Below are 21,733 nucleotides of genomic sequence, written 5' to 3' on the forward strand. Positions count from 1 at the left end.
CGCTTTCTTCTTGCAGTTGCGTTTTCTATTTATCGTAGCAGAACACGGCATGCATCTCGGCATGCTTGATTCTCTGCAGCATGTGATAATTTTAATTAAGTCTGGACCCCTAAACTGAAGTCAGTTGGCCTTTCTTCTCCTGACACGCCATGCTGTGAGTGATTTAGTCTTAGTTTGGGTGCCCTTAACGTTGGCACTTCAAACAGATACGCACCATGCAGTGTGCCTTTTTTTTTTTTCATGTGTTAGTTGTGTTTACTGCTTTACAATTAATTTTATTTTTTGCTGTTTTTCCACTAGCCAATGAAATGGTGGTTGAAATGAGATGGATAAAAAAAAGGTCCCCCAGACTCCCTGTAAAGCATGTTTTGATGCTATTTGAAATATGTGGCCATTCAGAGGAAGTGCTGGAAGGCAAGACATACAGGACAATTTGAAAACGCTCTGGGGTCTCTGAGCGGTCTCGACAGCATTTCGTCAGAAACGCAGATTGAACATCTGTGCTTGTGGCTGCTGTTTGGACGCTGGGGAAGCAGTGTGTTGTCATTAAGGCGGGTGACGAGGGCACCGGGCCCAGACCCCTTCCTCGCCAGCCCCTGGCCCACCCTCCCACCAGCTGTTTGGAAGGATGGAAGTCAACCACCTGCTGTGAAGAGAAATTAGAGCGCTTGTACTAGTCTTCTTTTTAACCATCCAAATCATTCACTCCCTCATTGTGAAGTTCGGCTCCCAAGGCAATGGCACCAGCAGGCCGGTCGACTCCTCATCGACGTCGAGATGAAACTGACAAGCTGTCTTTTCAAAAGAATCCCTGCGACATTTTAAATTACCACTTCCCCCCTCGGCGTTGATAAAGACTGTTGGGAAGGATTGAAATACACAGCAAAACTTATTCGCAGACAGTGAAAACAATTAAAATATCTATCTCTCCTTTAATCCATTTCAAGGTGACATTTAATGCCAAGTTATTCTTGTTGGAAGCCTTCAGGGAACGATAAATCAGTCAGCAAAATATAATTCATTTTAATGGATTGCGAGTGTTTTTTTATTTTCATAAGTCAAATCTAAAAAGGATCACTGCCTGGGAAGGAAGCCAGCGTATAGGGGAGGAGGGCAGCGGGTGCTCAGGCTTGCCTAAGGAAGCATCATTTCCTGATTTCTGGTATATATATCTGTCATTGCATATGAGTTTGTTATTAGAGTACGGAGAGATATGCCCAAACTCACTCTAGCATGTGGTGTCTGTCCAATAAGAATCTGACAATAAGCTTTATTCATGATTCAAAGGCATAAAGACTTACAACAAATCACTACATAAGGTGAATTCGCTTGTTTAACTAAATAAAGAGCATATATTCATTACTTAGGCACACAAAAGGTCTTAATTTCTCCATTCCTGTTCATGCTGCATCAGTTGCTTCTTCACTTAACCTTGGCCTCTCGCTACACCACTCCACGGGATCCATCTCCAGTGACAATAAACCCATATCCCCCACAGTGCATATTCAACCTTACTGTGCTCTTCAATGACGCATTATTGTGCCTAACCTGGGCCTGTGGAGTGGGATGGTGTGAGAGTTTGTTAAAAAAACAAAAACAAAGAAAGCAGGTAGGTAATGCGTTGGCATTTCAGTTAATTAGCGTTGCAGCCTGGAGAGTCCTTCACCGCTTCCTTGCGTGCTTTCCTCAAACTGCACAAACAGTCATGAAGAGTTTGCTGAAGCACACACACGCATGCGATGAATATATTTATCAATCCAATCTGCTTCATCCATTTATCCTTCTCGCCTCCCCCACCTCTATCTCTGCATCTACAGAAGCAACACAGTAGAACCCCACAGTTGTTGACACTCATCTGAGAGGACATGCCCTTTAAGGGAGGCTGAGTCTCTGAGCGTGTTCTTTCTAATTATGTGTGGATGAGGCCGTTTCTTCTTTCTTATGCGTCTCTTTTTCAATCTCTCCCTCACACCATGTTGGCACTGGTCCATTGGAGCCCCTATGCAGTGCTAGTGTATGTTATACAGCCATTCTTTGCTGTGTAAGCCCGGTAATTGTATATGATGTCCAATACCTTTGAGGCTTCATTAAAGCTTTGCATCAAGCTGCGGGGAGAAAAAAAAACAAGCCGTACCTTCTAGTGAGCATAAGGTGGAAGGAGAGTGGGGGACAGAAACAAGGCCATTTAAAGCTTTCAAAGCATTTTGAGTGGGAGAGGTAGTTATCCCAATGGGACATTGTTTTATGTGTTTTTTCCTACTTTACTCGTGCACGATGTGTAACAGCGTGTTAGCGTTCAGGCGGCCCTGTGCCAAATAAGCACCCATGCTGTCATCCCAATCAGATTTTGGAGGGACACTGAGGAGAGACAACTCTAGTTATAATTTCTCTCTCATCGCCCTGCGTCTTTCTCTCGAGCTCACACTGACTGTTTTCATGCTGGGCATTTAAATGTTCTCATTTCTTCGCATCCGCCTCTTTGAGCTGATGAGAGATGTACGAGCTTATCAATCTTCTCCGCCAAAGGAGAAATTAAAAAAATAATCACCAAAAAGCGCCTCTCAGAGTTCACAATGGACCACAGTCTGAATTAGGCTGAGATAATCCTGTTTTCCAACCGTCACGTTTGAGAGTGAAAGGAAGCTGTCACTCATAACCTGCCTTTGCTTCCATGCTCCTGGACAGCTTTGTGGAATATCAGCCCGGTGCAGACTTACTGTGAGCTCACGACGCAATGGGACACAGCGGTGCCTCTCTCTCTAAGAGCCAGCCTGGCAGGTGGAGGCTTATTTGAGGCCACATCTTGGAAGCTTGAAGATCACAGAAGCCCCCCTGAGTCAAAAGTTATTACCACTCCAAGGCTATCTCCACAGGTGAACGGGTGGTGCCAGTAGGGGGATTGGAAATGTCATGGTCTCTATAGAAATGGGTACCTTTTTTTCCTGTTTAAATCCTAATAGAGAACTGAGCCGATTTAATTGGTGCACTCTATGCCTAGGGAGTGTTGGAAAAGATCGCAATCGTCCAGCACTGCTTCAGGCACAGTGGGACCGGCCAGAGCTGATCTGATAGTGCCACTCAATGCAGAATGCTGAGCTGAAGCCAAAGCAGATCTTTTGACCAAAATCCAAGAGAAGCGTTTTTCCTGAAATGTTTCTTCATTCAGCTTCCATCTTTCCCTTCAACCTAAAATAGCCTGCGGTTTGAGGCTTGCTATCTCTCAGAGATTTGCTCATGTTAGATGGGATCTCCATAAAAATGGCTGGCCCTTTTAACAGATGTGACCAGACCCAAAGGTGTATCTATCCACACATGACCCAGTGACTCAGTTCAAAGGCAATCAAGGCAAGAGAACCTGTTGGAAGATATATCTGGTTTATATGCATAAAAGTAAAATGACTGGACACTTATTCAATACTAAAACAACCTTATTATAGACTATAATAAGAATAAGAGACAATATGTTAACAGTGTAAAGCTATTTGTAAACCTTAAGCATAAACACATCTTAATTAAAACCCAACCACTATTTAAATATAGCTTAAACTTGTTATCCCCAACGTAAAGCTTCAACAAAGCTCAAATATGCACTTAAAATTAAGAAAACCATGTGCAACCCATAATCTAAATCCATAAAACACATTTTAGTTTTAAGGGCCACAGCTAATGTCAGCCTGTATGATGCAACATGGTGTTGCCACAGCTCTGACGACATCTAAGACCTTGATTCCAGCTTTCATGCCCTCTAAATCATCTTAGAGCACAGGGACTTTGACGAGGAAAAGGCAATTAACAGAGAGTGATTAGAGTGATTAAGTTAGCCAAATGTGGTCAAGCTTTTTCCATTGGACGACATGATTTCAAGACGGCCAGGTAAATAATGCCATCAAAGACTAAAACTAGCATTCTGATGGGTATAAGGTAAAAGCACAGCGGCCTTCTGGTGCATACAAGTCAGCTAAACTAAAGCCAATCCATTACTGCAAGGTTATAAATGACGTACCCTGGGTAGGTCCTGAACAACAAGATGTACTGCCGAACTACAGACTTGAGGAGACGAGAAGGAAAAGAGTGGAATCAAAATGGAAATCATTGCCAAGAAGCAGTTTAACTTCCAATTCTCCTGTGGGTGTTTTAAAATCATCCCCCCTTGACTCCAGGAAACACAGCCAATACTTAGAGCAAACAAAGGTCAGGGAGAGTTTTAAATCATTTGTCTCATTTTTCTTCCAAACAGTCCCGCTAAGCTAGATCTTGGTGCCTGTGCTTCAGAGACTGTAACCGTGAGCGAGTCGCTGGGTTGAAAGCTTCTGAGCCGCACCGGTAACTGAGGGGAAATCTTCTGGGTATCCAGCGTTTTATTTTTCCTTCAGCAAAATGTTTTAAAGATCATTTATACACCAACTGTTAAAAGACCGTTCCCTTGTGCATTCTCCCACGAAAGCAGAAATTTTAAGCTTTTTTTGTTTAATGTACAAAAGCGTAACACAGTAGTCATGCACAATTACAACACCTTAAACATTGGGGAGGTTGAGAAAGAATGAGGAGACTAGGGGGTCAAATTTTGGCTCGTTAGCAACAGGGTGTTCACCCCTACTGGCATATGTTGTAATTACGTCATTCTGCTGGAAAAGAATGCCTTTAAAATAAAATGAAAGAATCAATCATTCATTTGTTCATTCATGACCGCTAATCTAAAATTCACTATTCTAACTACCAGATTAAAATGTTAGTTACATTTTATTGTTCGCTGCTACACGTGACTAATTCATACACATAATTTATATACACACACACACACATTATACTATTATAAAAATAATGCACAATTATATAATTATGCTTTCTGATTAAATAAAACTAACATTATTGACATCCTTGGAGAGGAGTTTTAAAATGTGAGGTGACATTTTGATTTTTGAAAAAAAGATCAAAAAACATTTTGGATGTGTGTCCAGCCAAAGAAAAACAATGAAGAAGAAAAAAATGGAAAAAAAAAAACCGGACTGAAAGAAGGATAGAGATCAATCTCAAGGCATGTGAGAGCATACAGAGGCAGAAAGAGAGCGAGGTCTGGGCCAGCGACCTCAGCCCTACCCAAAATCAATTGTGTTTTCAATCTTCACAAGAAGATTTGGTTTCACTGGTTAACACAAGCACTGTGAAAGCCATTTTGAGATCTTGTTAAAGACTTGGTGGTGAAACAAATACAGGTGTGGGCTCGGATCGGCAAGGATCTGAGGAGGGAGGGAGACGGGAGCAGAGGGAGGGAGGAGTCTGGAGAGAGCGCATCACCTTAAAACTAATTCCTGCCGGTTCAAAAGCTGCTTCTTTTCCCCACCTTCCCTTTTCATCCCTCTCTAGCTCCTCATTTGTTTTCTCCCTTCACTCCAGAGGGCACTGGAGAGCAGGGAGCTTGTGATTGAGTATTTCAGCCGCCCTTAAGAATTTCTACCTTTTGTAAGTGACTTCCCACTTGTGCGAGGCCACTGATGTGTGGAGAACATTTAAGGGCTACAGGCTCTATAGAAGTCCGCAGGGATTTACTGCTAACCCTCACAGTGAATAGAGGACACTTCCCTAGCCAGTCTCATGGAGGAAAGCAGTCCAAAGGGCCTTTTGATAAGAAATAACACATCTCTGCCCAGACAATGAAGTTCCTGCTAAGACATTAAAAGAAAATAAACCATGAAATGCTCACAAAGCTGAAGCTGCACACTCTATACTCCAAACTAAATCAAGGAAGTGGAAATTCACTGAAAACAACTGTTACATACAGCATAAGCAACGGTTTTCATACAGTCCATAGAGGCTTTTGTTAATCTTTATTATTTGCTTATGGACAGTCACTTTAACCTTTCAATCCAATTCAAATCATTTATATAGTGCTTTTAACAATGGAGATTGTCTTAAAGCAGCTTTACACAGCGTCAGGCATAAACCCTGAAATGATTGTGCTAAAGGCCAACAGCGAGGAAAAACACCCCGAGTGTAAAAGAACTAACCTTGAGAGGAAGATGATGTGTTTTAAGACAACTTTGGATGGATGCCATTACTCTCACTCCTGAACCTCTGCCATGTTTCCACAGTCTCACCATGTACATGAGGAAAATGCATCTGAAATAAACTCTTCACACCGAATCCACAAACACCTCTCGTTAAACAAGCTTATCAAATCAGACTTTAAGGGCTCAGTGATGCAGCAAGGCTTGCAAATAGAGCAGTGCACTGTTTTTATTACCCGAGCCTGAGGTAAATCGAATGCCATTATTAAATGTTAGCGGTTCACCAGGTATGCTAAATTAACTAACAGTGAGTGCTCGGGACGCAGTCATTACAGGCAGCCCACTGTCCTCACTGAATACTGAAGCTGAGAGAAAGAGAAAACTGTGACATTTCATTACAGAAACATGACAATACACAGTCTGTCACTAAACTGGTGATTACGGTTTAGTTCATCCAGCATTCAACGTGGGCTGGTCAATGAGTCATGAGTCAAAACCACGGAGAAAAAGAAAATTTGCTCTATGTCAAAAATAGAGAGCAGGACACTCTGTGGAGAAAATTATGCTTTGTGAAGAATGAACATTGATTTTCAAAATCAACCAAATTATTTTCAGTTGGATTTCTCACTTTTAAACAACATGAAACCAAAATTGACCTTATTTACTTTCTAAATCAATTTCTCTGGTCTTACTGTTAATAATTTATCAGTGTACGTAATGCTAACTACTTTAAATCAAAATGTGAAAATTTTCTCTGCTTCTGAAACAAAATTTCTTTCCTGCTTCCTGCTGATGTAAAGAATGGCATGTGGGCCATGTAGAAAAATAGTATTAAATAATAATATCCAATCGGTCACTACGCCCCTACAATATTTTCCTAGAAAGATGTGTGTGTATGTGTGTGTGTGTGTGTGTGTATATATATATATATATATATATATATATATATATATATATATATATATATATATATATATATATATATATATATATATATATATATATATATATATATATATATATATATATATATATATATATATATATATATATATATTTTTATTATTATATTTTACACATGCTGGATAAACTGTCTATCTAGGCTGAAGGCAGGAGGTTAAAGTTTTGCCCCTGAAATGGGAGAAGTTGGCACTCACCCAGGCCAATATGGGAACCAGGACAGAGGAGGCATAAAGGCCTGATTGTGGCAGAGCACTGGCTTGGAAAAAACTCTCAGGCCTAATGAAACTAAAGCCTGGCCACAGCAGCGCAGCAAACACTAAAGTGAGAGAGCTAGAGAGAGTGAGTGAGGAGGATGGTAATGAAGTAAACAGGAGTTGCTTCAACTTAGCAGAATAAGTGTACTTTGTTTGGAGATCTACGCCAAGCCGATTACAATAAACCTATGTCTAAGCATAAGCCACCCTATGTAATTAGGGCACATGAAGGTTTATGCAGGGAGCGAGGCAGCCTTTTACATTCTCATCACGTTGAATGTACAAAATATCTTAGCAAGATTTATAATCAAACCATGCCAAGTCTGTTGTCTTAACACATATAAAATCTTTTGGAGGAAACAAGTGAAATTATTTAGGCATGCCTTCTTCTAAAAGTAAAAAGGCAACATGCTGCATTAGCATGAAATGACGGTTTGCTAATGAAAAGTAGATCTAACTCAAAGAGCCTTTGTGGAAAGGCTTTTAAAATCTTAATTCTGCAGTGTTGTGCAAAAAATGCCCCTTAGTGGTGCTTAAGTGTGTGTGCGCGCACAAGTGTGTGTAAGCTGTCACAGCACAGAAAATGCGCTCCGGAAGAACACAGCTTCTAAGGAGACAGATCCTGTGACCCTGCTGCCCCATGCCACCTGCTCTCCTCCCAGGATCCTCGTTCTCTCACTACCCACCGCTCGCCAGGAGACACTGTTAATTGGCCTACACACATGCCCCCACACACACACACACACCTCCGGGTATCAGCTCAACTGACACCACAGTGTAGAAAAACCTCCAGGTGGGCGGACTTGCAGAGTCATCAAGAGTTTGCAGCAAATGAGCATCCAACTCACTCAGAACTCACTTTGAAGGCTCGTTTTGCATTTACTCACACGTGTGCATCCAATGGACGGTCAATTTGTAATTTTCTTGTCTTAAGAGACAGACATTTCATTAGACTGCGTGTTTGCTTCACAACATATAATCAAAGAGACACTGCGCACTGAGGTCTTTAGCGTTATTGGATCACACTGCCCATTCAAAATAACAATCTACAGTTTTACATAAGGATGGCAGAGAAGTACGCCTCAATAAACCAGGCTGTGGCAAGACTAATATAGTCTTGTGACCTAAGAAGCTACAAATCCTCTGCCGTTCCTTTAATCACAATGATTTAGTGGTTGTCTACTGCCAGCACTGGCGCTGGTGAAATCACCCCCAGGGCAAGACGTACAGCACAGGGCAAGTAAAACATCTGCATAATTGAGCCCTTCAATCAAGTCAAGTGTGTGTTAGGTCCACTCAGACACAGCTGATTACAAACAAATGGAGCTAGGTATTTATACGGAGCCTAAAATAGAGAGAGACAGCGAACTTACTCAAAGTCATATCATACAGCAAACAAAAAAGTTCATCTGGGCTGTACAAATAAATGGGTTGACAATCAGTCTTCTGCATGTGTAAGGTAGATATCATGCTTTCAAAACATATCGGGTAGGACCAAAAAAATTATTGATTTTCAGATAAAATGATCCTGATACTGATTCATAAAAGACCAAAATCAATATTTACTCTATGCCTGTACTCTGTTCATACTTGATAAAGACTCCTTTGATTCAGTTATTTTTAGGGACTCAGAACTATGCAACATGAACAATGTAGCTTGATTCCCGAAACAAATGACTCAATGACTTATGTGTCGGTTCTTTTAATTTGTAAAGATGTTATCCATTTGAATCAGTCTGAAACACTACCCTGTATAAATTACAGCATTAGTAGAAAAATGTTATTTCTATATTGAAGGAATATATTAGGAAAATGGCATTATAACTAAAATAAACAAATTAGTCAAATAATATTTTAATTAAAACGGGAATCAAATTAAAATGAATCAAAAGCTTATGCATCAGAAAAGCATCACACATGCATTCTTTTCAGGGAAGTCAACCAATTTGTGGCTTGCTAGCTGTCCAAAGAAAAGCATTTTAACATGGAAAAAATTCACAGCAGCTTTAAGCATAAGGTCTTTGCTACTACATCCAGATGACAGAGACCAGGCAAACACTGGTCTTTCATCTCTAAATGGCCACATCTCAAATGGCCTGCTTTAAAGTGTCCGTTGAGGGACAGCGTTTCTCATCATATGCAAACATCTCTCTGTGAATTTAGCCAAAGGGAAAAAAAAATGAGATCTTACCTTGCCAAACTGTTCAAAATACTGCTTCACATCTTCAACTACTGTGTTAGCTGATAATCCGCCTACAAATATTTTCTTTGTTCTTGTGACCATCTGGAAGAGAAGAGAAGAAGACAAGAGATTAGGCCCATGTGAAAGCACTTCAGAGGACTTCAAACGCACAGGAGACAAAGAGGAAGCTCAGAACTGGAAAAGAGGGAATTGGGAGATGACCGGTTGTGGGTTTTGTGTCCCACAGGGAGATTGAAGAGGAGGTACTGTGTGATTTGTTGAGTGTGTGAGAGTGTGGTTGGGGACCAGGTAACACCTATCTTGCGATGCCCGACGCTGCTTGCGTTACCTGTCCTTTCTCTTGCAACATTACAGATTTGACACTTTTTGGTTTCACACGAACACAAACACCTGAGCTGCGAATGGTGTTTTTCTTGTGTTGCGAAGACCCAACACTCAATCCCCCATTCCATCTAAGAAAATTGGAATAGGAATGTTTCAGAGGACAGTTCTCAGAAAAAGCATGTAGAATGAGCTGCATGGATAGACTTTAAAAGACACTCTAATTGAGTTACAAACAAAAGGTGTCAGAAAGCTGGAAGTCCCCGAGCTGGGCGGAATCTCAAACCGGTGAGAACAGACAGTAGTAGAGGTCGCAGTCATGCAACCAGGCCCATTTTTCAAAACACAATTAACTTTCTCTGCTGGAGAGATGTATGGAGCGCCGAGACCCGACTTCTCTTCATGCAGCAACGTTAATTGTGCTGAGAGCTAGTGCACTTAGATCAAACAGCCCACCTATCATATAGGGCAATGATAACGGCTAACAAGAGAGCTCCTCAGGCAATGTTAAGCCCTTTTTGAAGTTAACAAAGAGAAAAAACTTGTCAAATTCCTGCTTATGTTGGACCCGTGCGGATTTCTATTAAACGTGTGCTTATTGTCAGAGCTGTGATGCAACAGGTGATCCCTACATGTTATGGCCCTCATGCTGGAGACAAAGGTTCAGATCTGACCTATGTTTTTTATATAGATAAAGGATGAATATATATAGAGAGAGGGATGGTTGGCTGGATATGCATATGGATGGACGGATCAACAGACAGAGAGAGAGAGAGAAAGAGAGAGAGAGAGAGAAAGACAGACAAATTGACAGACAGATAGATAGTTAGATAAGTAATTCTTCAATTTTGTGGAACACTGCTCGCCAAGCTGGTTAGAGCTGGTAGACTACCTTAGATCAGCAACAAACCAGCTAAAATGTTTCAAAACTACCTGAAGCCAGTATAACCTTGTTTTTCCAGCTAGGATGAACTAATTTCCTGTCCCCTCTTATTGTCTTTTTTCTATAAAAATGGCCAAAAAGGTGCATTCTATCAAACTTTGGGTATTTCCCAGAGCCAAGTAGATGGTGTAAGAATTAAGCAACCCTGAGCATTTATTTCTACTTCATTCACATCCATCATACATAATCTTGGCAACAGGCACACTCAGCCCTCATCTCAGCTGGCTGTTTCCCAAACCCTCTGTGAAGCACTTTCGCTCTCATCTGCACCCCACCATGGTTAATCTGTCTGTCTTTTCCCCTGTCGTTTTGTGCAGGCCCAAGCCGCCCAACGTGTCAGTGGAGAGTTAAGTTTTTAGTGGCATCTTTATGTCCTCTGACAGCACCAGCTCCTGGCTGATGGGATTCCTCAGGCCCTAGAACAACGCAATTATTCTGTCCATTTCTCTCCATGGTGACAAGAGACAACAGCAGGCCTTTGCTCCTTATGTGCTCCCTCTCTCGCACACCTCTCTTGGGATTCAATGAGCAGATATGCCTTGCAAACTTGTGCTGCTAACTCGGCTAACCCATTAGAATTTAGATGCAATAATGACCAAGACGATGACAGGAAGCATGTCTGTTGCACCGTTTTGATTCTTTTGGTTCTGTGACCCTGAAGGCTCGAACGAAATAATCATTAAAAACAGACAACAGGCTACCAAACGTGCAATTTGATTAGGCTCTGCTTAGATAGAAAAAGCAGATAGCCTGCCAGACAGCCCTTTATTATGGGACTCGTCCTTCCTGGGTGTCTCTATCTTGTCCTTGTTTCTCTTTGCTGCTGTTGACAAGGCAGCTTTCCGAACACAGTGCTGTTTTTAAGGTATTCATGGGAATAATGTGCAAGTCATGAGGGAGAGGTACCAAGCTAACCTCAACGGGTATAGACTAAGAGGTGTCGGGTACAAATATCTTCGGCTCACCCTAAACCGGTGTTCAAGAGAGAGGAACGGGCCCCCAGTTTTGCACTCGCTGCTGAGAGATTTGCAGCTTCAACTCTCACACCTCCATCTGCAGCCTCTCATTATCCGTGCAAATTTAAAAACACACTTTGTGAGACATTAAGGTGGGGGGGCATCTAACATAGTTGAGACGAGAAAAGATGTTTCAGACAAATTAGAGTGGTTAAAAAAAGTAATGAGGTGCGAGGATATTCTAAGGGGAAAAAAACAGAAAGACGTGGACCTTGCGAAGGGATGGGAAACCGTCTGGCGAAGTGATGACATATCGGAGAAACTTTTGCTATCGCAAAACCTTAAAAATTCAACCATGAAAATCTATGAATATGAAAGAGTACGTCCTGCAGGAGAGCTGAGATATAAGAATGCAGAGGCACTAGGTGTGATAGAGCATAACAGTGTGTTTAGAGATACTGTGCGTACAAAATTTATGCAGAGCAGCTGAGTTTGTTGCTTTTAGTCGGCTGCTGATGCTGCTGTTTCAGGCCCTGTCATCTTCCACCAGCATTGCTTGATGCGACTCGGCAAACCTAGAGAACACTTCTTGCCTTCCTCTAGCGAGAGGGAATGTCAGCTGCCAGAGTGTTTCTAGATGCAAGTCGTGCTGAAGGTTTCTACCAGTGCTGAGACAAGCGCAGACGATCAGAGGTGATGACTACGCGAGCCTGCGCTAGATGTTCGCAGTCTAATGCGTTATAGTGCTCACAGTATATTGGAATTATCAGAAAAAGTTGGCATGGATTAAATTTTTAATATGAACAATTAAATAATAGTACAGCCAATTTTACACAATTGATTGTGATTATAACAAAAAATTAAATAGTAAAATTATATGCCAATTAATCAAATTTAGAGAAAGACACATTATTGAGGTTTGACAAAAACATAAAACAGACAAAGATTTAGTTTTTTGAGTCAATATATTATTTCTTATTTCTACTTCAATGAACAAGCAAAGACAAACTAGATCGTAAAACAGATTGTTGTGGACTGTAGGCCAGTCATAGACCTACATTCAATTTTATATAAAAAATAAAACAAAAATTTAACATTTGTCTAAAATAATAATTTAAAAATAAATATTTAAAAACAATATTTATATAAAAATAGTTATTTAGAAAGAAAAGAAAAGAAAAGAAGTATAATATAATAAAATTTAAAAAAGTTATTTTTGTTACACCTTGCCTTGGGAAGGTTAACTTAAATATTTAAAAGTTAAATTTACCATAGCAATAAAAAAGTCACATTCAAGGACAATGAGACTTCTCTGAATTTTGCTGATACTTAAGAGAGCAAGACTATCAGGAAGGCTTCAATTTGGACTCGAAATAAGACAATTTTATGTGCTCTACAAAGAGAGGAATTGGGAAGCAAATTAGAATTTTTCTAATGTTTTATAATACATAGCAAAGAGGAAGAAGTTTTCCTTCGAGAAGAAGAGTCTCTCGCACTCTGCTGAAGATGAGAGGGAGAAAGCAGGAGGTAGTAGTGACAGCAAAGTTCACCATTTATCTGCGGTGAAATAAAATGGATCGAGACGTATCCTGCAGCCTAAATTGGAGGAATGTGATAGGAGTGACAATTTAATATTGCATCTACTCTCCTTTGGGCACAAATGGATCTAATTAAGATCTTTCATTAGATGCGGCACAGCCAAACCCTCCCTGAAAACACGGATACTTATCGGAGCACAGGACAATCACAGGGATACAGACATAGCAAATCAAGTTATATTCTGACAGAGAGGAGGGGGACGAGGGGGAGAGAGCCGTTTGACAGATGACTTGATGGAGGTTACGTGAAGTTTAACAAAGAACAGAAACAGACGAACAGATGATCAAGCTCCTCTTAAAACACCTGTCGTGCTTCCTGTGGAGAGTTCCCCTTCCCAGGATTCTCTTTTCTGGAATCGAACAGTCTGCAGAGAGGCCCACGCAGCATTTTTATTTGTTTACTCTGGGTCTCTGATGAACTGTGTAGTGGCCTCTTGCCGTTGATTGCGGTTGACTAACATTGGTCCTCACTCACAATAAGCCCATAAGCCCCAGCCAAACGATGCTCTTGTGTTGTGACAAGGAGTCTTTTTTTAATCAGTCCTCTTTGCCTGGCTGGATGTCCCCTGATTAGAGTGAGATAATGAGACCCCCTCCTAATCCTCCTCCTCCCTCCCAGGCCTCTTCATCATCTCAGATCACATATTCATCACTGATTGCAGTCTCCTTGTCCTTCCACCGAATCATGCACTCTAGGCAAGCAGGCTTGCAGACAGATTCCAAACCGGTCGGAAACGGTGACAACTAGGCGGGTCTCATTTAACGTGAGGCATCAACACTTCCTTGACTGACAGAATACAGTGCACTTGCCACATTCTATTCAGCTGCATCTAAATTTAGGCCACCAAGCTCCAATTTGTACACAAATTTGCAGTGTGGAATTTTAATGTCGACATTCAAATGTACTGGGCCAAACAGCTCCTGCCTCCGTGCCTGCAGCTAACCCTGATTGACAGGCGAGGCAGCGGCTTGACCAAGAGCTGAGAATAACTGATTAGTAACATTGGCAAAAACTGTGGATGCACAATCTATGGAATATAGAAAAAATCTAGAATAAAAGGTAAACACGTTGCGTAAATCAGAGCACAATTGCAGTAATCATAATAAAAACTGTACATAACCCGTAAAATTAAGAGTTAATGTAAGTGTAAAAAAGAAAGTGCAGAATTTTAGACAGGGATGGAGGGTTTGTGTCCAAGGTAAACAGGTCCAATCCAAGCTCTTTATATATAGAGCCTTAATTGATAACCAAAATGCCATTACACTGAGTAGATGAGTGGGGTAAAGATGCTTACTGCAAATGGCAGGTGACAGCCCAAATCGGGGCTCCTTCAAGCTTACAGCAGCCATCTCCACACTGACAGCAGGTTGGCTGCCAAAGACAGAGGCGAACAGCCTTTTGCTGACCCCGGAGGCCACGTAAATGAGTCTCTGGCTCTCTCAATGGAAGATTCCTCCCAAGCCACTTAGTGGAGCCCAAGGCAGTTCAAGAACAAGCATCAGACAAGGGCTGAATGGGATTAACACCAGCAGGTTAGTCACTCATCATTCTGTTTGGGGCAATTAAGGATCTTCATGCCAAAATTATGACCATTAATATTTATGGTAGTCTAATCGATTAGCTTAAGTTTAATACAACACTTTGGCCATTTTTATAAAACTACATGAAGCACACTCTGAAAATCTGAAGACTAAAGGGGCTATAAAATTTCTTTTAGTGAAAAAAATAAGCACAAGACAGTTCAAGCCAATCCAAACCTCCAGGTTGTAAAGGTTGTGCTGACTCTGAAAGTCTCAGGCAATCTAGGGAAGTGGCGTGAAAAATCAAGAGATATCTGTACGCACCTCTGTGAAATCCTCCTATCCTAAACTGCTGAGCTGACACACTAAAGAGCTTTTTATATTTGAATTTCATAACACTATGGAGAGAAAGGGGGAACCTATTGCCCCCTGTGACTGCTTTAAGCATTTGTTAAAATTCAATATTGATTTTAGCATCTAAATTTGTCATTCACAGGGTCTTTCATGAATCATTGCAGCATTTTTGGCGCACATGAGTGTGTCAAATGAGGTACTGTAGCTTTAAGAGTGACCAATAGGAGAACTCTAAATCCTCAGCCACTGATGTCACAATGCTACAAAATACCCGGGTCATCTGACTGCAGCCTTGCCAAAGCTGGCCCATGTGAACTGTGGGAGTGCTGATGACCAGGTCAAATGTGCATAACGGTTCCATGACACACAATTAATATTAATCAATATCTATACTACCCCTCTAATGGAGATCAAGACCTGTAAAAGCATTCTGCACCACTGGGAAAACCTGCCATACAACCCTTTATTCCAGACAATATCAAAGGTCATTCAGAGTCAGTCACCAGTGTGCCCATATCAAAAGAAATTAGTTATCCACACCAAAAAAAAAAAAAAAAAAAAAAAAAAGTGCTTATCAGTTCAAAAAATGCTGTTGGTGGTTGTTAAGGTGTTCTGGGTTTTTCTTGTTGCTATGCAGTTGTTAGGCCATTGATAAATGATAGCTAACTTAGCAAATCCAAAACATCCAACCTCTATATTTCCTGACTCTCTCCTTCCAGACTAGGGTGAAAAAAAAGTCCACTAGGCAAACATATCCAAGGAATATATTGAGCATATTTTACACTACCGTTCAAAAGTTTGGGGGCAGTACAAGGTTTTTTTTTGTTTTTTTTTTTAAGTGCACCAACGCTGGATTTGTTCGATCAAAAATACAGTAAAAGCAGTAAAACTGTGATTTATTATTATTACAATTTAAAATACCCGTTTCATATTCCAATATATTTTACATTGGTAATTTATTTCTCTGATGGCAAAGCTGAATTTTCAGCAGCCATTACTCCAGAAAACTTCTGCGAGATTATAAAAATCTCTACTGTCACATTCAAGCAACTGAATGCATCCTTGCTGGATAAAAGTATTCATTTAAATGTTTTTTTTTTTTAAACTTAGTGACTCCGAACCTTTGGATGACACTGTATACTAAAATTATATTCATAAAAGGTCTCTTCATTCAGCAGGCCAGTATATAAATCTTGAGCAGGTGTATCATCTTTTACTGAATGATGGCAAAATAAACTGTTTTTGGTGCTACCCTCCGCATCATGCCTTTGTAATATCAAACTGCACTAACACCAATATTCCTCAATGACAAAGTGTAGCAATACCCCCTCCACAGTTTTATCTTAATGATCTGATGTGCTTTACACTCAAACCCAGAGTCGATAGATTATTGTACAGTTATGAAGATAGATCGCGGCCGCTCATAGCTCCTTATAGGACCCAGGAGATGACTAGGCTGATACACCTCCCGGTCTCACTCTGAATATCAATGAGCTTTCAGCCTTGATAAACAGTCTGCAGAATGGAAAAATATTTTCACATTAAGGATGGAGGGGTGAAATAAGGAATGAGAGAAAAAATTGAGCGCTTGCCCCTCAAAGCGGTTCTGAAAAATTAATATGCTAATTAAGTGCTTGCTTGGGGCGAAATCTTCGAAACTTTAGCAAGGGAGTTATAAGCACTTAACAAATTACTTACACCATTACACTGGAAGCTGTATACATTTTTAAAGCGACTGTACATTTTCCTTTCCTTTCCTTTCAGTCTTTTCAATAGATCTGGCTTTTTTCCCCCAGACATTTTCTCCCAAGCTGCCATTTAGGAGTATAAAACGATATCAGACTTTTATGTCCTTCTCTGAAATATTAAGTATAGCGCAAGCTGAGGAATTTATCAGCACGCCACATCGTTTGGAGGCAGGCCTACAGCAATCCTTTCTACTTCTGAAATGTCTGAACTCATTGTGAAATAATCTCCACAAGGCAAGACAGAGCTTCACATCAGTTTAATCTGTTCAGGAGAAAGAGAAGAGCTAACAAACAGCATCAGCATCCATCCTGCGGGCCTGAAGTGAACTTTCAATTCACAGAAGCCACTTCCCACTTCTGTGTGCTTGGTGGCATGCTGATTGTGTTTGCATTTGCGTGTGTGTTCAGGCATCTTGTCAAAGATGTCGGTGCAAATGCAGACCAAATAACCACAGGCTGTATCTAAAGTTAAGATTAACTTCAATGTTTTCCAGCACTTTGGTGTGGGAAATCCCATTTATGACCTTTACTATTCTAGATCACCAGATATTTTCGTTTAGAAGAACTTATGTGACTGTAAACAAACAAACAAAAGTCTGTCTTTATTTACTCACCCTTATATCCATGCAAACCTGCATAACTTTTTTCACCCATATTGAGCACAATGGAGAACAAAGGAGAAAAAAATAAAATAAAATAAAGAAATAAAATATTTTATAAAGCGTTAAAAAAATACATCTGTGTGAGAAACAGATATTTAAATAATAAAAAAAAAAGTACCCCACCAAATTCTTAAACCCACAAATTAATACAAATTAAATAATATCTCTCATTACAATGTATTTGTTTTAATCAATATACATAAAACATATACTAATATATACAAATATATATTATATACACACACACGCACATTTGTATTCTGTGTGAGAAAATGTGTATGAAAACATCGATACCGCCATTCTTTTTCAAATGTGCACACAAACAGAGGCTGCAGCTATAATCATGAACACATACACACAAAAACACATGAGATAAAATTGGTTTGAAAGAAAACAATCTTGTTCCTCAATAAACAAGTGAATTGCACATAAAGTGTCTGTTTGGCTGGCTATGGGTAATTAGGGCGCAGCTGGCCAGTGGAAGCTGTGGACTGACGCAAACCAAAGGTGATGGACAGGCCAGATAAGGCTCAGACAGCATCCAGCAACAGACATCAAGCCCTGATGTTCCTCTCCCACTATAGTCTCGTGAATGGGATACTGAACATAGCCTCAGAGTCAAGCCGTAGCCCAGATAACAACCTCTGGAGCACCATCTGAGGCATGGAACATGAGCCAGCTCTGACTAGGAAAAGTCACACTGAATAGATATGTTTTTACTCTTTTTTTTTTTTTTTTTTTCCAAGATGTCATCTTCTTACGAGAAGATCATCCAAATGGGGATCTTGACATGAGGGTATTCATATCATACACAACCAATGAGTGCTTGCACCCGGACACCTCTTGCCTGTGTTTCCGGTCCACAAACATCATGGCATTCTTTCAAAAGCACTCAAATCCCAAAGCTAAGGTATACTTCTGAGCTCTAACTACAGTTCTGACACCACCTGAGCTGTCAGAAAATATGACGGCAGACATTTCTGCCATTTTCAACACATTTTCTACCTATGACAGTCAAGACATTTCTGCAGCCCTTTAGTGTGAGGGCATATCATTTTCATCACTTCCAGAAAGTACCAACTTACATACTAGCAAAAACACTGTCAGTCTTAATAGGAAATCTAACAGGTGTTGTTAAATTTTAATTATAAAAACAATACTGATAAGAAAAAGGGAAAAATCATTCACCTTAATCTTAATGTATTTCTTGATGTGTTTTCTTACCTGAATAATTTATTTAAAAATTATTCCTACTTTGTTAAGAAATACTTGCCAAAAGACACCATTTTTAATTATTGCTTATATTAATATACTACTCATGTTTAATATAGAGAATCAGTGTTCAACAATATCAAAATTACTTAATAGAGAATCATGGCATTTCACTAGTACTAAAATTAATTTTTTAATAAAAATAAATACTTTTAATATATATAAAAACAAAATGTAAAAAATGCAAACGAAATGCAAATTAAAACAAGGAAAAATGTTATATACACACACACGCACATTATTTATGTGTGTGTGTGTTAATTGATTTTTATTGATACATGAAATGTATTTATAAAATATTGTATAATGAAGAATACCGTAAACAAATTTAAAATAAAAAGTAAAACTTAATGAAAAATTATTTTATTGTTTAATAAATACAATTAAAAACAAATATTTATTTTTTATTTTTGTATTTATATTAAGTTCCAATTAGACTCTACTCAAGTCAATAAACAAGCAGCAATCACTAAACCTCTAAAATATTACTATGCACCTCAAAATACAAATCTATTCCATAAAACAAATGCATTTCCTATCAGCCTCAGCTTGTTTGTAGCAGGACATAAAGGTATACAGACTATCCAGAATCACGGTGCCTCAAGGCAGTGGCACAGCAGCGGATGCAGCATGAGATTGATTGCTCCGGATGAAAGTAAAAGGGATAAGGTGCAGTCGGAGCGGGCGAGATGGCTCCAGGAGAGGGCACTTTCACTTTAATAGGACGATTGATTGATTGATAGTGGTGGGCTCTCCTCTGCCACCTCCTTCAGTGACTTTTCCACAGCGCGTCGATAAACAGTTCCACAACCGCAACATTGCACTCGGTTGAGATTTTAGCGTTATTTAATCCCTATTGTTGTACCAGCATTAACTGTCCACATACAATGTATATAAGGCTCGGGCTAGATTAAGGAAGTTACTGGGCATGGCAAGGATTACTGACCCAGAGGTGGAAATCACTTTTATCTTATCAATCACTTCTACTGAGTTAATTTGTCATTGGTGATGAGCATTTGGAGTTGAGTGGAAAATCTAGGCAAAAAAAAGAATTAATATCACTTCCAAACCACTGGCCAATTGGAGTGGAAACTATAGCGATAATCACACACTAAAATCAAAGTGACGTTATTTGTTGAGTGAATAAAGATTGCTGGGGGTTGCAGATGAGTGTAACCAAAACAGCATTTCCTCTCATTGTTACTAGGCAGCAAGAGGATAACTGAACCTCAAGTGAGGGATTAATTTGCAATTAGGACGATGGCTCTTATAAGTGACTCTGCCTTGGTAAGGAGGCCATACTGTCAAGCAACATGCTGCACAGCTGCTGCTGCAGTTCTAAGGGCAGGATCAACATAAAGTGCAAAATTACATTTTCAAAATTTGTAATAAAGAGTGTTCTTATGGATGCATTGTACAATCAGGCAGGTTTTGGAGTAATCCTTGATCGGAAATGTTTCATAGGGAGTGTTCATGAAGGATATTTTCTTGTATTCAAAAATAGCAAGACATTGCAAAATTTAACAGAATCATCTGAAAAGCAATTTTTTTTTTTTGGAGGCGGGGGGGGGGGGGGGGGGGGCATAAAAAAAAACACTGAGACATGACAAAATGACCAAAGATGTTTGTCTTGAGTGTGTATGCGGGATAAATACAAATAAATAAATAATTATTTGCCAAGAAAGGTTTATCATGCAAACTGTCTATAGATGTAGCTCAGCAATATATATAAAGCCTTGCAGAAACATTTAAAACTAATTTAAAAATATATATATATTTCATTGACTTAGGATGTTTCTCTTTGCACATGTACAGTATTATGTGAAGCATTCCTATAGTCTATATATTTTTCTTTTTCAGTCTATGTATAGGTAAACATTTATATATAGTATATTCATATTAAAAATCTGTCAGTAGGTTAGTTGTGTATAGGTACAGTGTTTATGTGTAGCATTTGTATAGTTTGTATTTTGTTTTTTTAGTTTATGTATAGGAAGACATTTATATATAGTATTTAAAGTCAAAATCTGTCAGTAGGTTAATTGTGTATACTGTAGGTATAGTATTATGTGAAGCATTTGTATAGTCTGTATTTTTTAGCTTAAGTATAGGTAAACTTGTATATATAGTATATTTATAGTCAAAATCTGTCAGTAGGTTAGTTGTGTATAGGTTTATGTTGTATGTCTGTATTTATGTAGCACCGTGGTCCTCTGAGGCACGACATTTTCTTCCACTGTATGTCCACACATGTAGTGGAATGACAATAAAGCTCTTGAACTTGAACTTGATTAAATATGATTTAATATAAAACAACATAAAAAATATAGTTGAAAAATAAATGTATATTTAAAAAAAAAAGTTAATTTTATTTAGCAAGATTGCAGTAAATTGATCAACTGTGACTTACATTGTTATTGTAAACACACACACACACATACACACACACACATATATACAGTAGTCATCATTTAAAGCGGATCAAAAAAGTTCAAAGTTGTCCGAAGACAAGAAAGTAGGGATGTGACGAGATCTCGTGTTACGTGACGAAATCCTGTCAAAACAATTTGCAGTTTACTTTAGAGCTGCACAATTAATCATTTAAAGATTGCGATCTCAATTCAAACACACATGCCATCTTATTCCTAAAAAAGACAAGGATTCCGCTGTGTCTATTACAACTGTTTCACATCGCGAGTGTCAGTGGAGCGTGAGAAGCACGTTTTGTCGCTGCCCATCATTCAGGCTGCATTATTTCTGTGTTACAGACATTTAATTAACATAAGTACTGGGATAAAAGTTTATAGTTTGGGTATAAACACTTATTTTCTACAATAGCGTTTAAAACAAAAGTATCTTAACACGTGTATGTATTGTAACGCTTCTACTCTTCCTCCAGGAGGTGGCGACAACTGCCCCTTTAAAAAAAGTAT

General features: G+C 39.4%; 1 protein-coding gene across 1 annotated transcript in view; it reads right to left on the minus strand.

The window, feature by feature from the left end:
• The window catches only part of LOC109103307 (RNA-binding protein Musashi homolog 2), a 169,299-nt gene that overhangs the window by 93,662 nt on the left and 53,904 nt on the right, over window positions 1-21,733 (minus strand). The window contains exon 6 of the mRNA XM_042771336.1: window positions 9,414-9,506. Coding sequence (XP_042627270.1) covers window positions 9,414-9,506 — 93 coding nt within the window. The remainder of the gene's footprint in view (window positions 1-9,413; window positions 9,507-21,733) is intronic.

Source organism: Cyprinus carpio, chromosome A15 (assembly GCF_018340385.1).
Source record: "Cyprinus carpio isolate SPL01 chromosome A15, ASM1834038v1, whole genome shotgun sequence".
Lineage (NCBI taxonomy): Eukaryota > Metazoa > Chordata > Actinopteri > Cypriniformes > Cyprinidae > Cyprinus > Cyprinus carpio.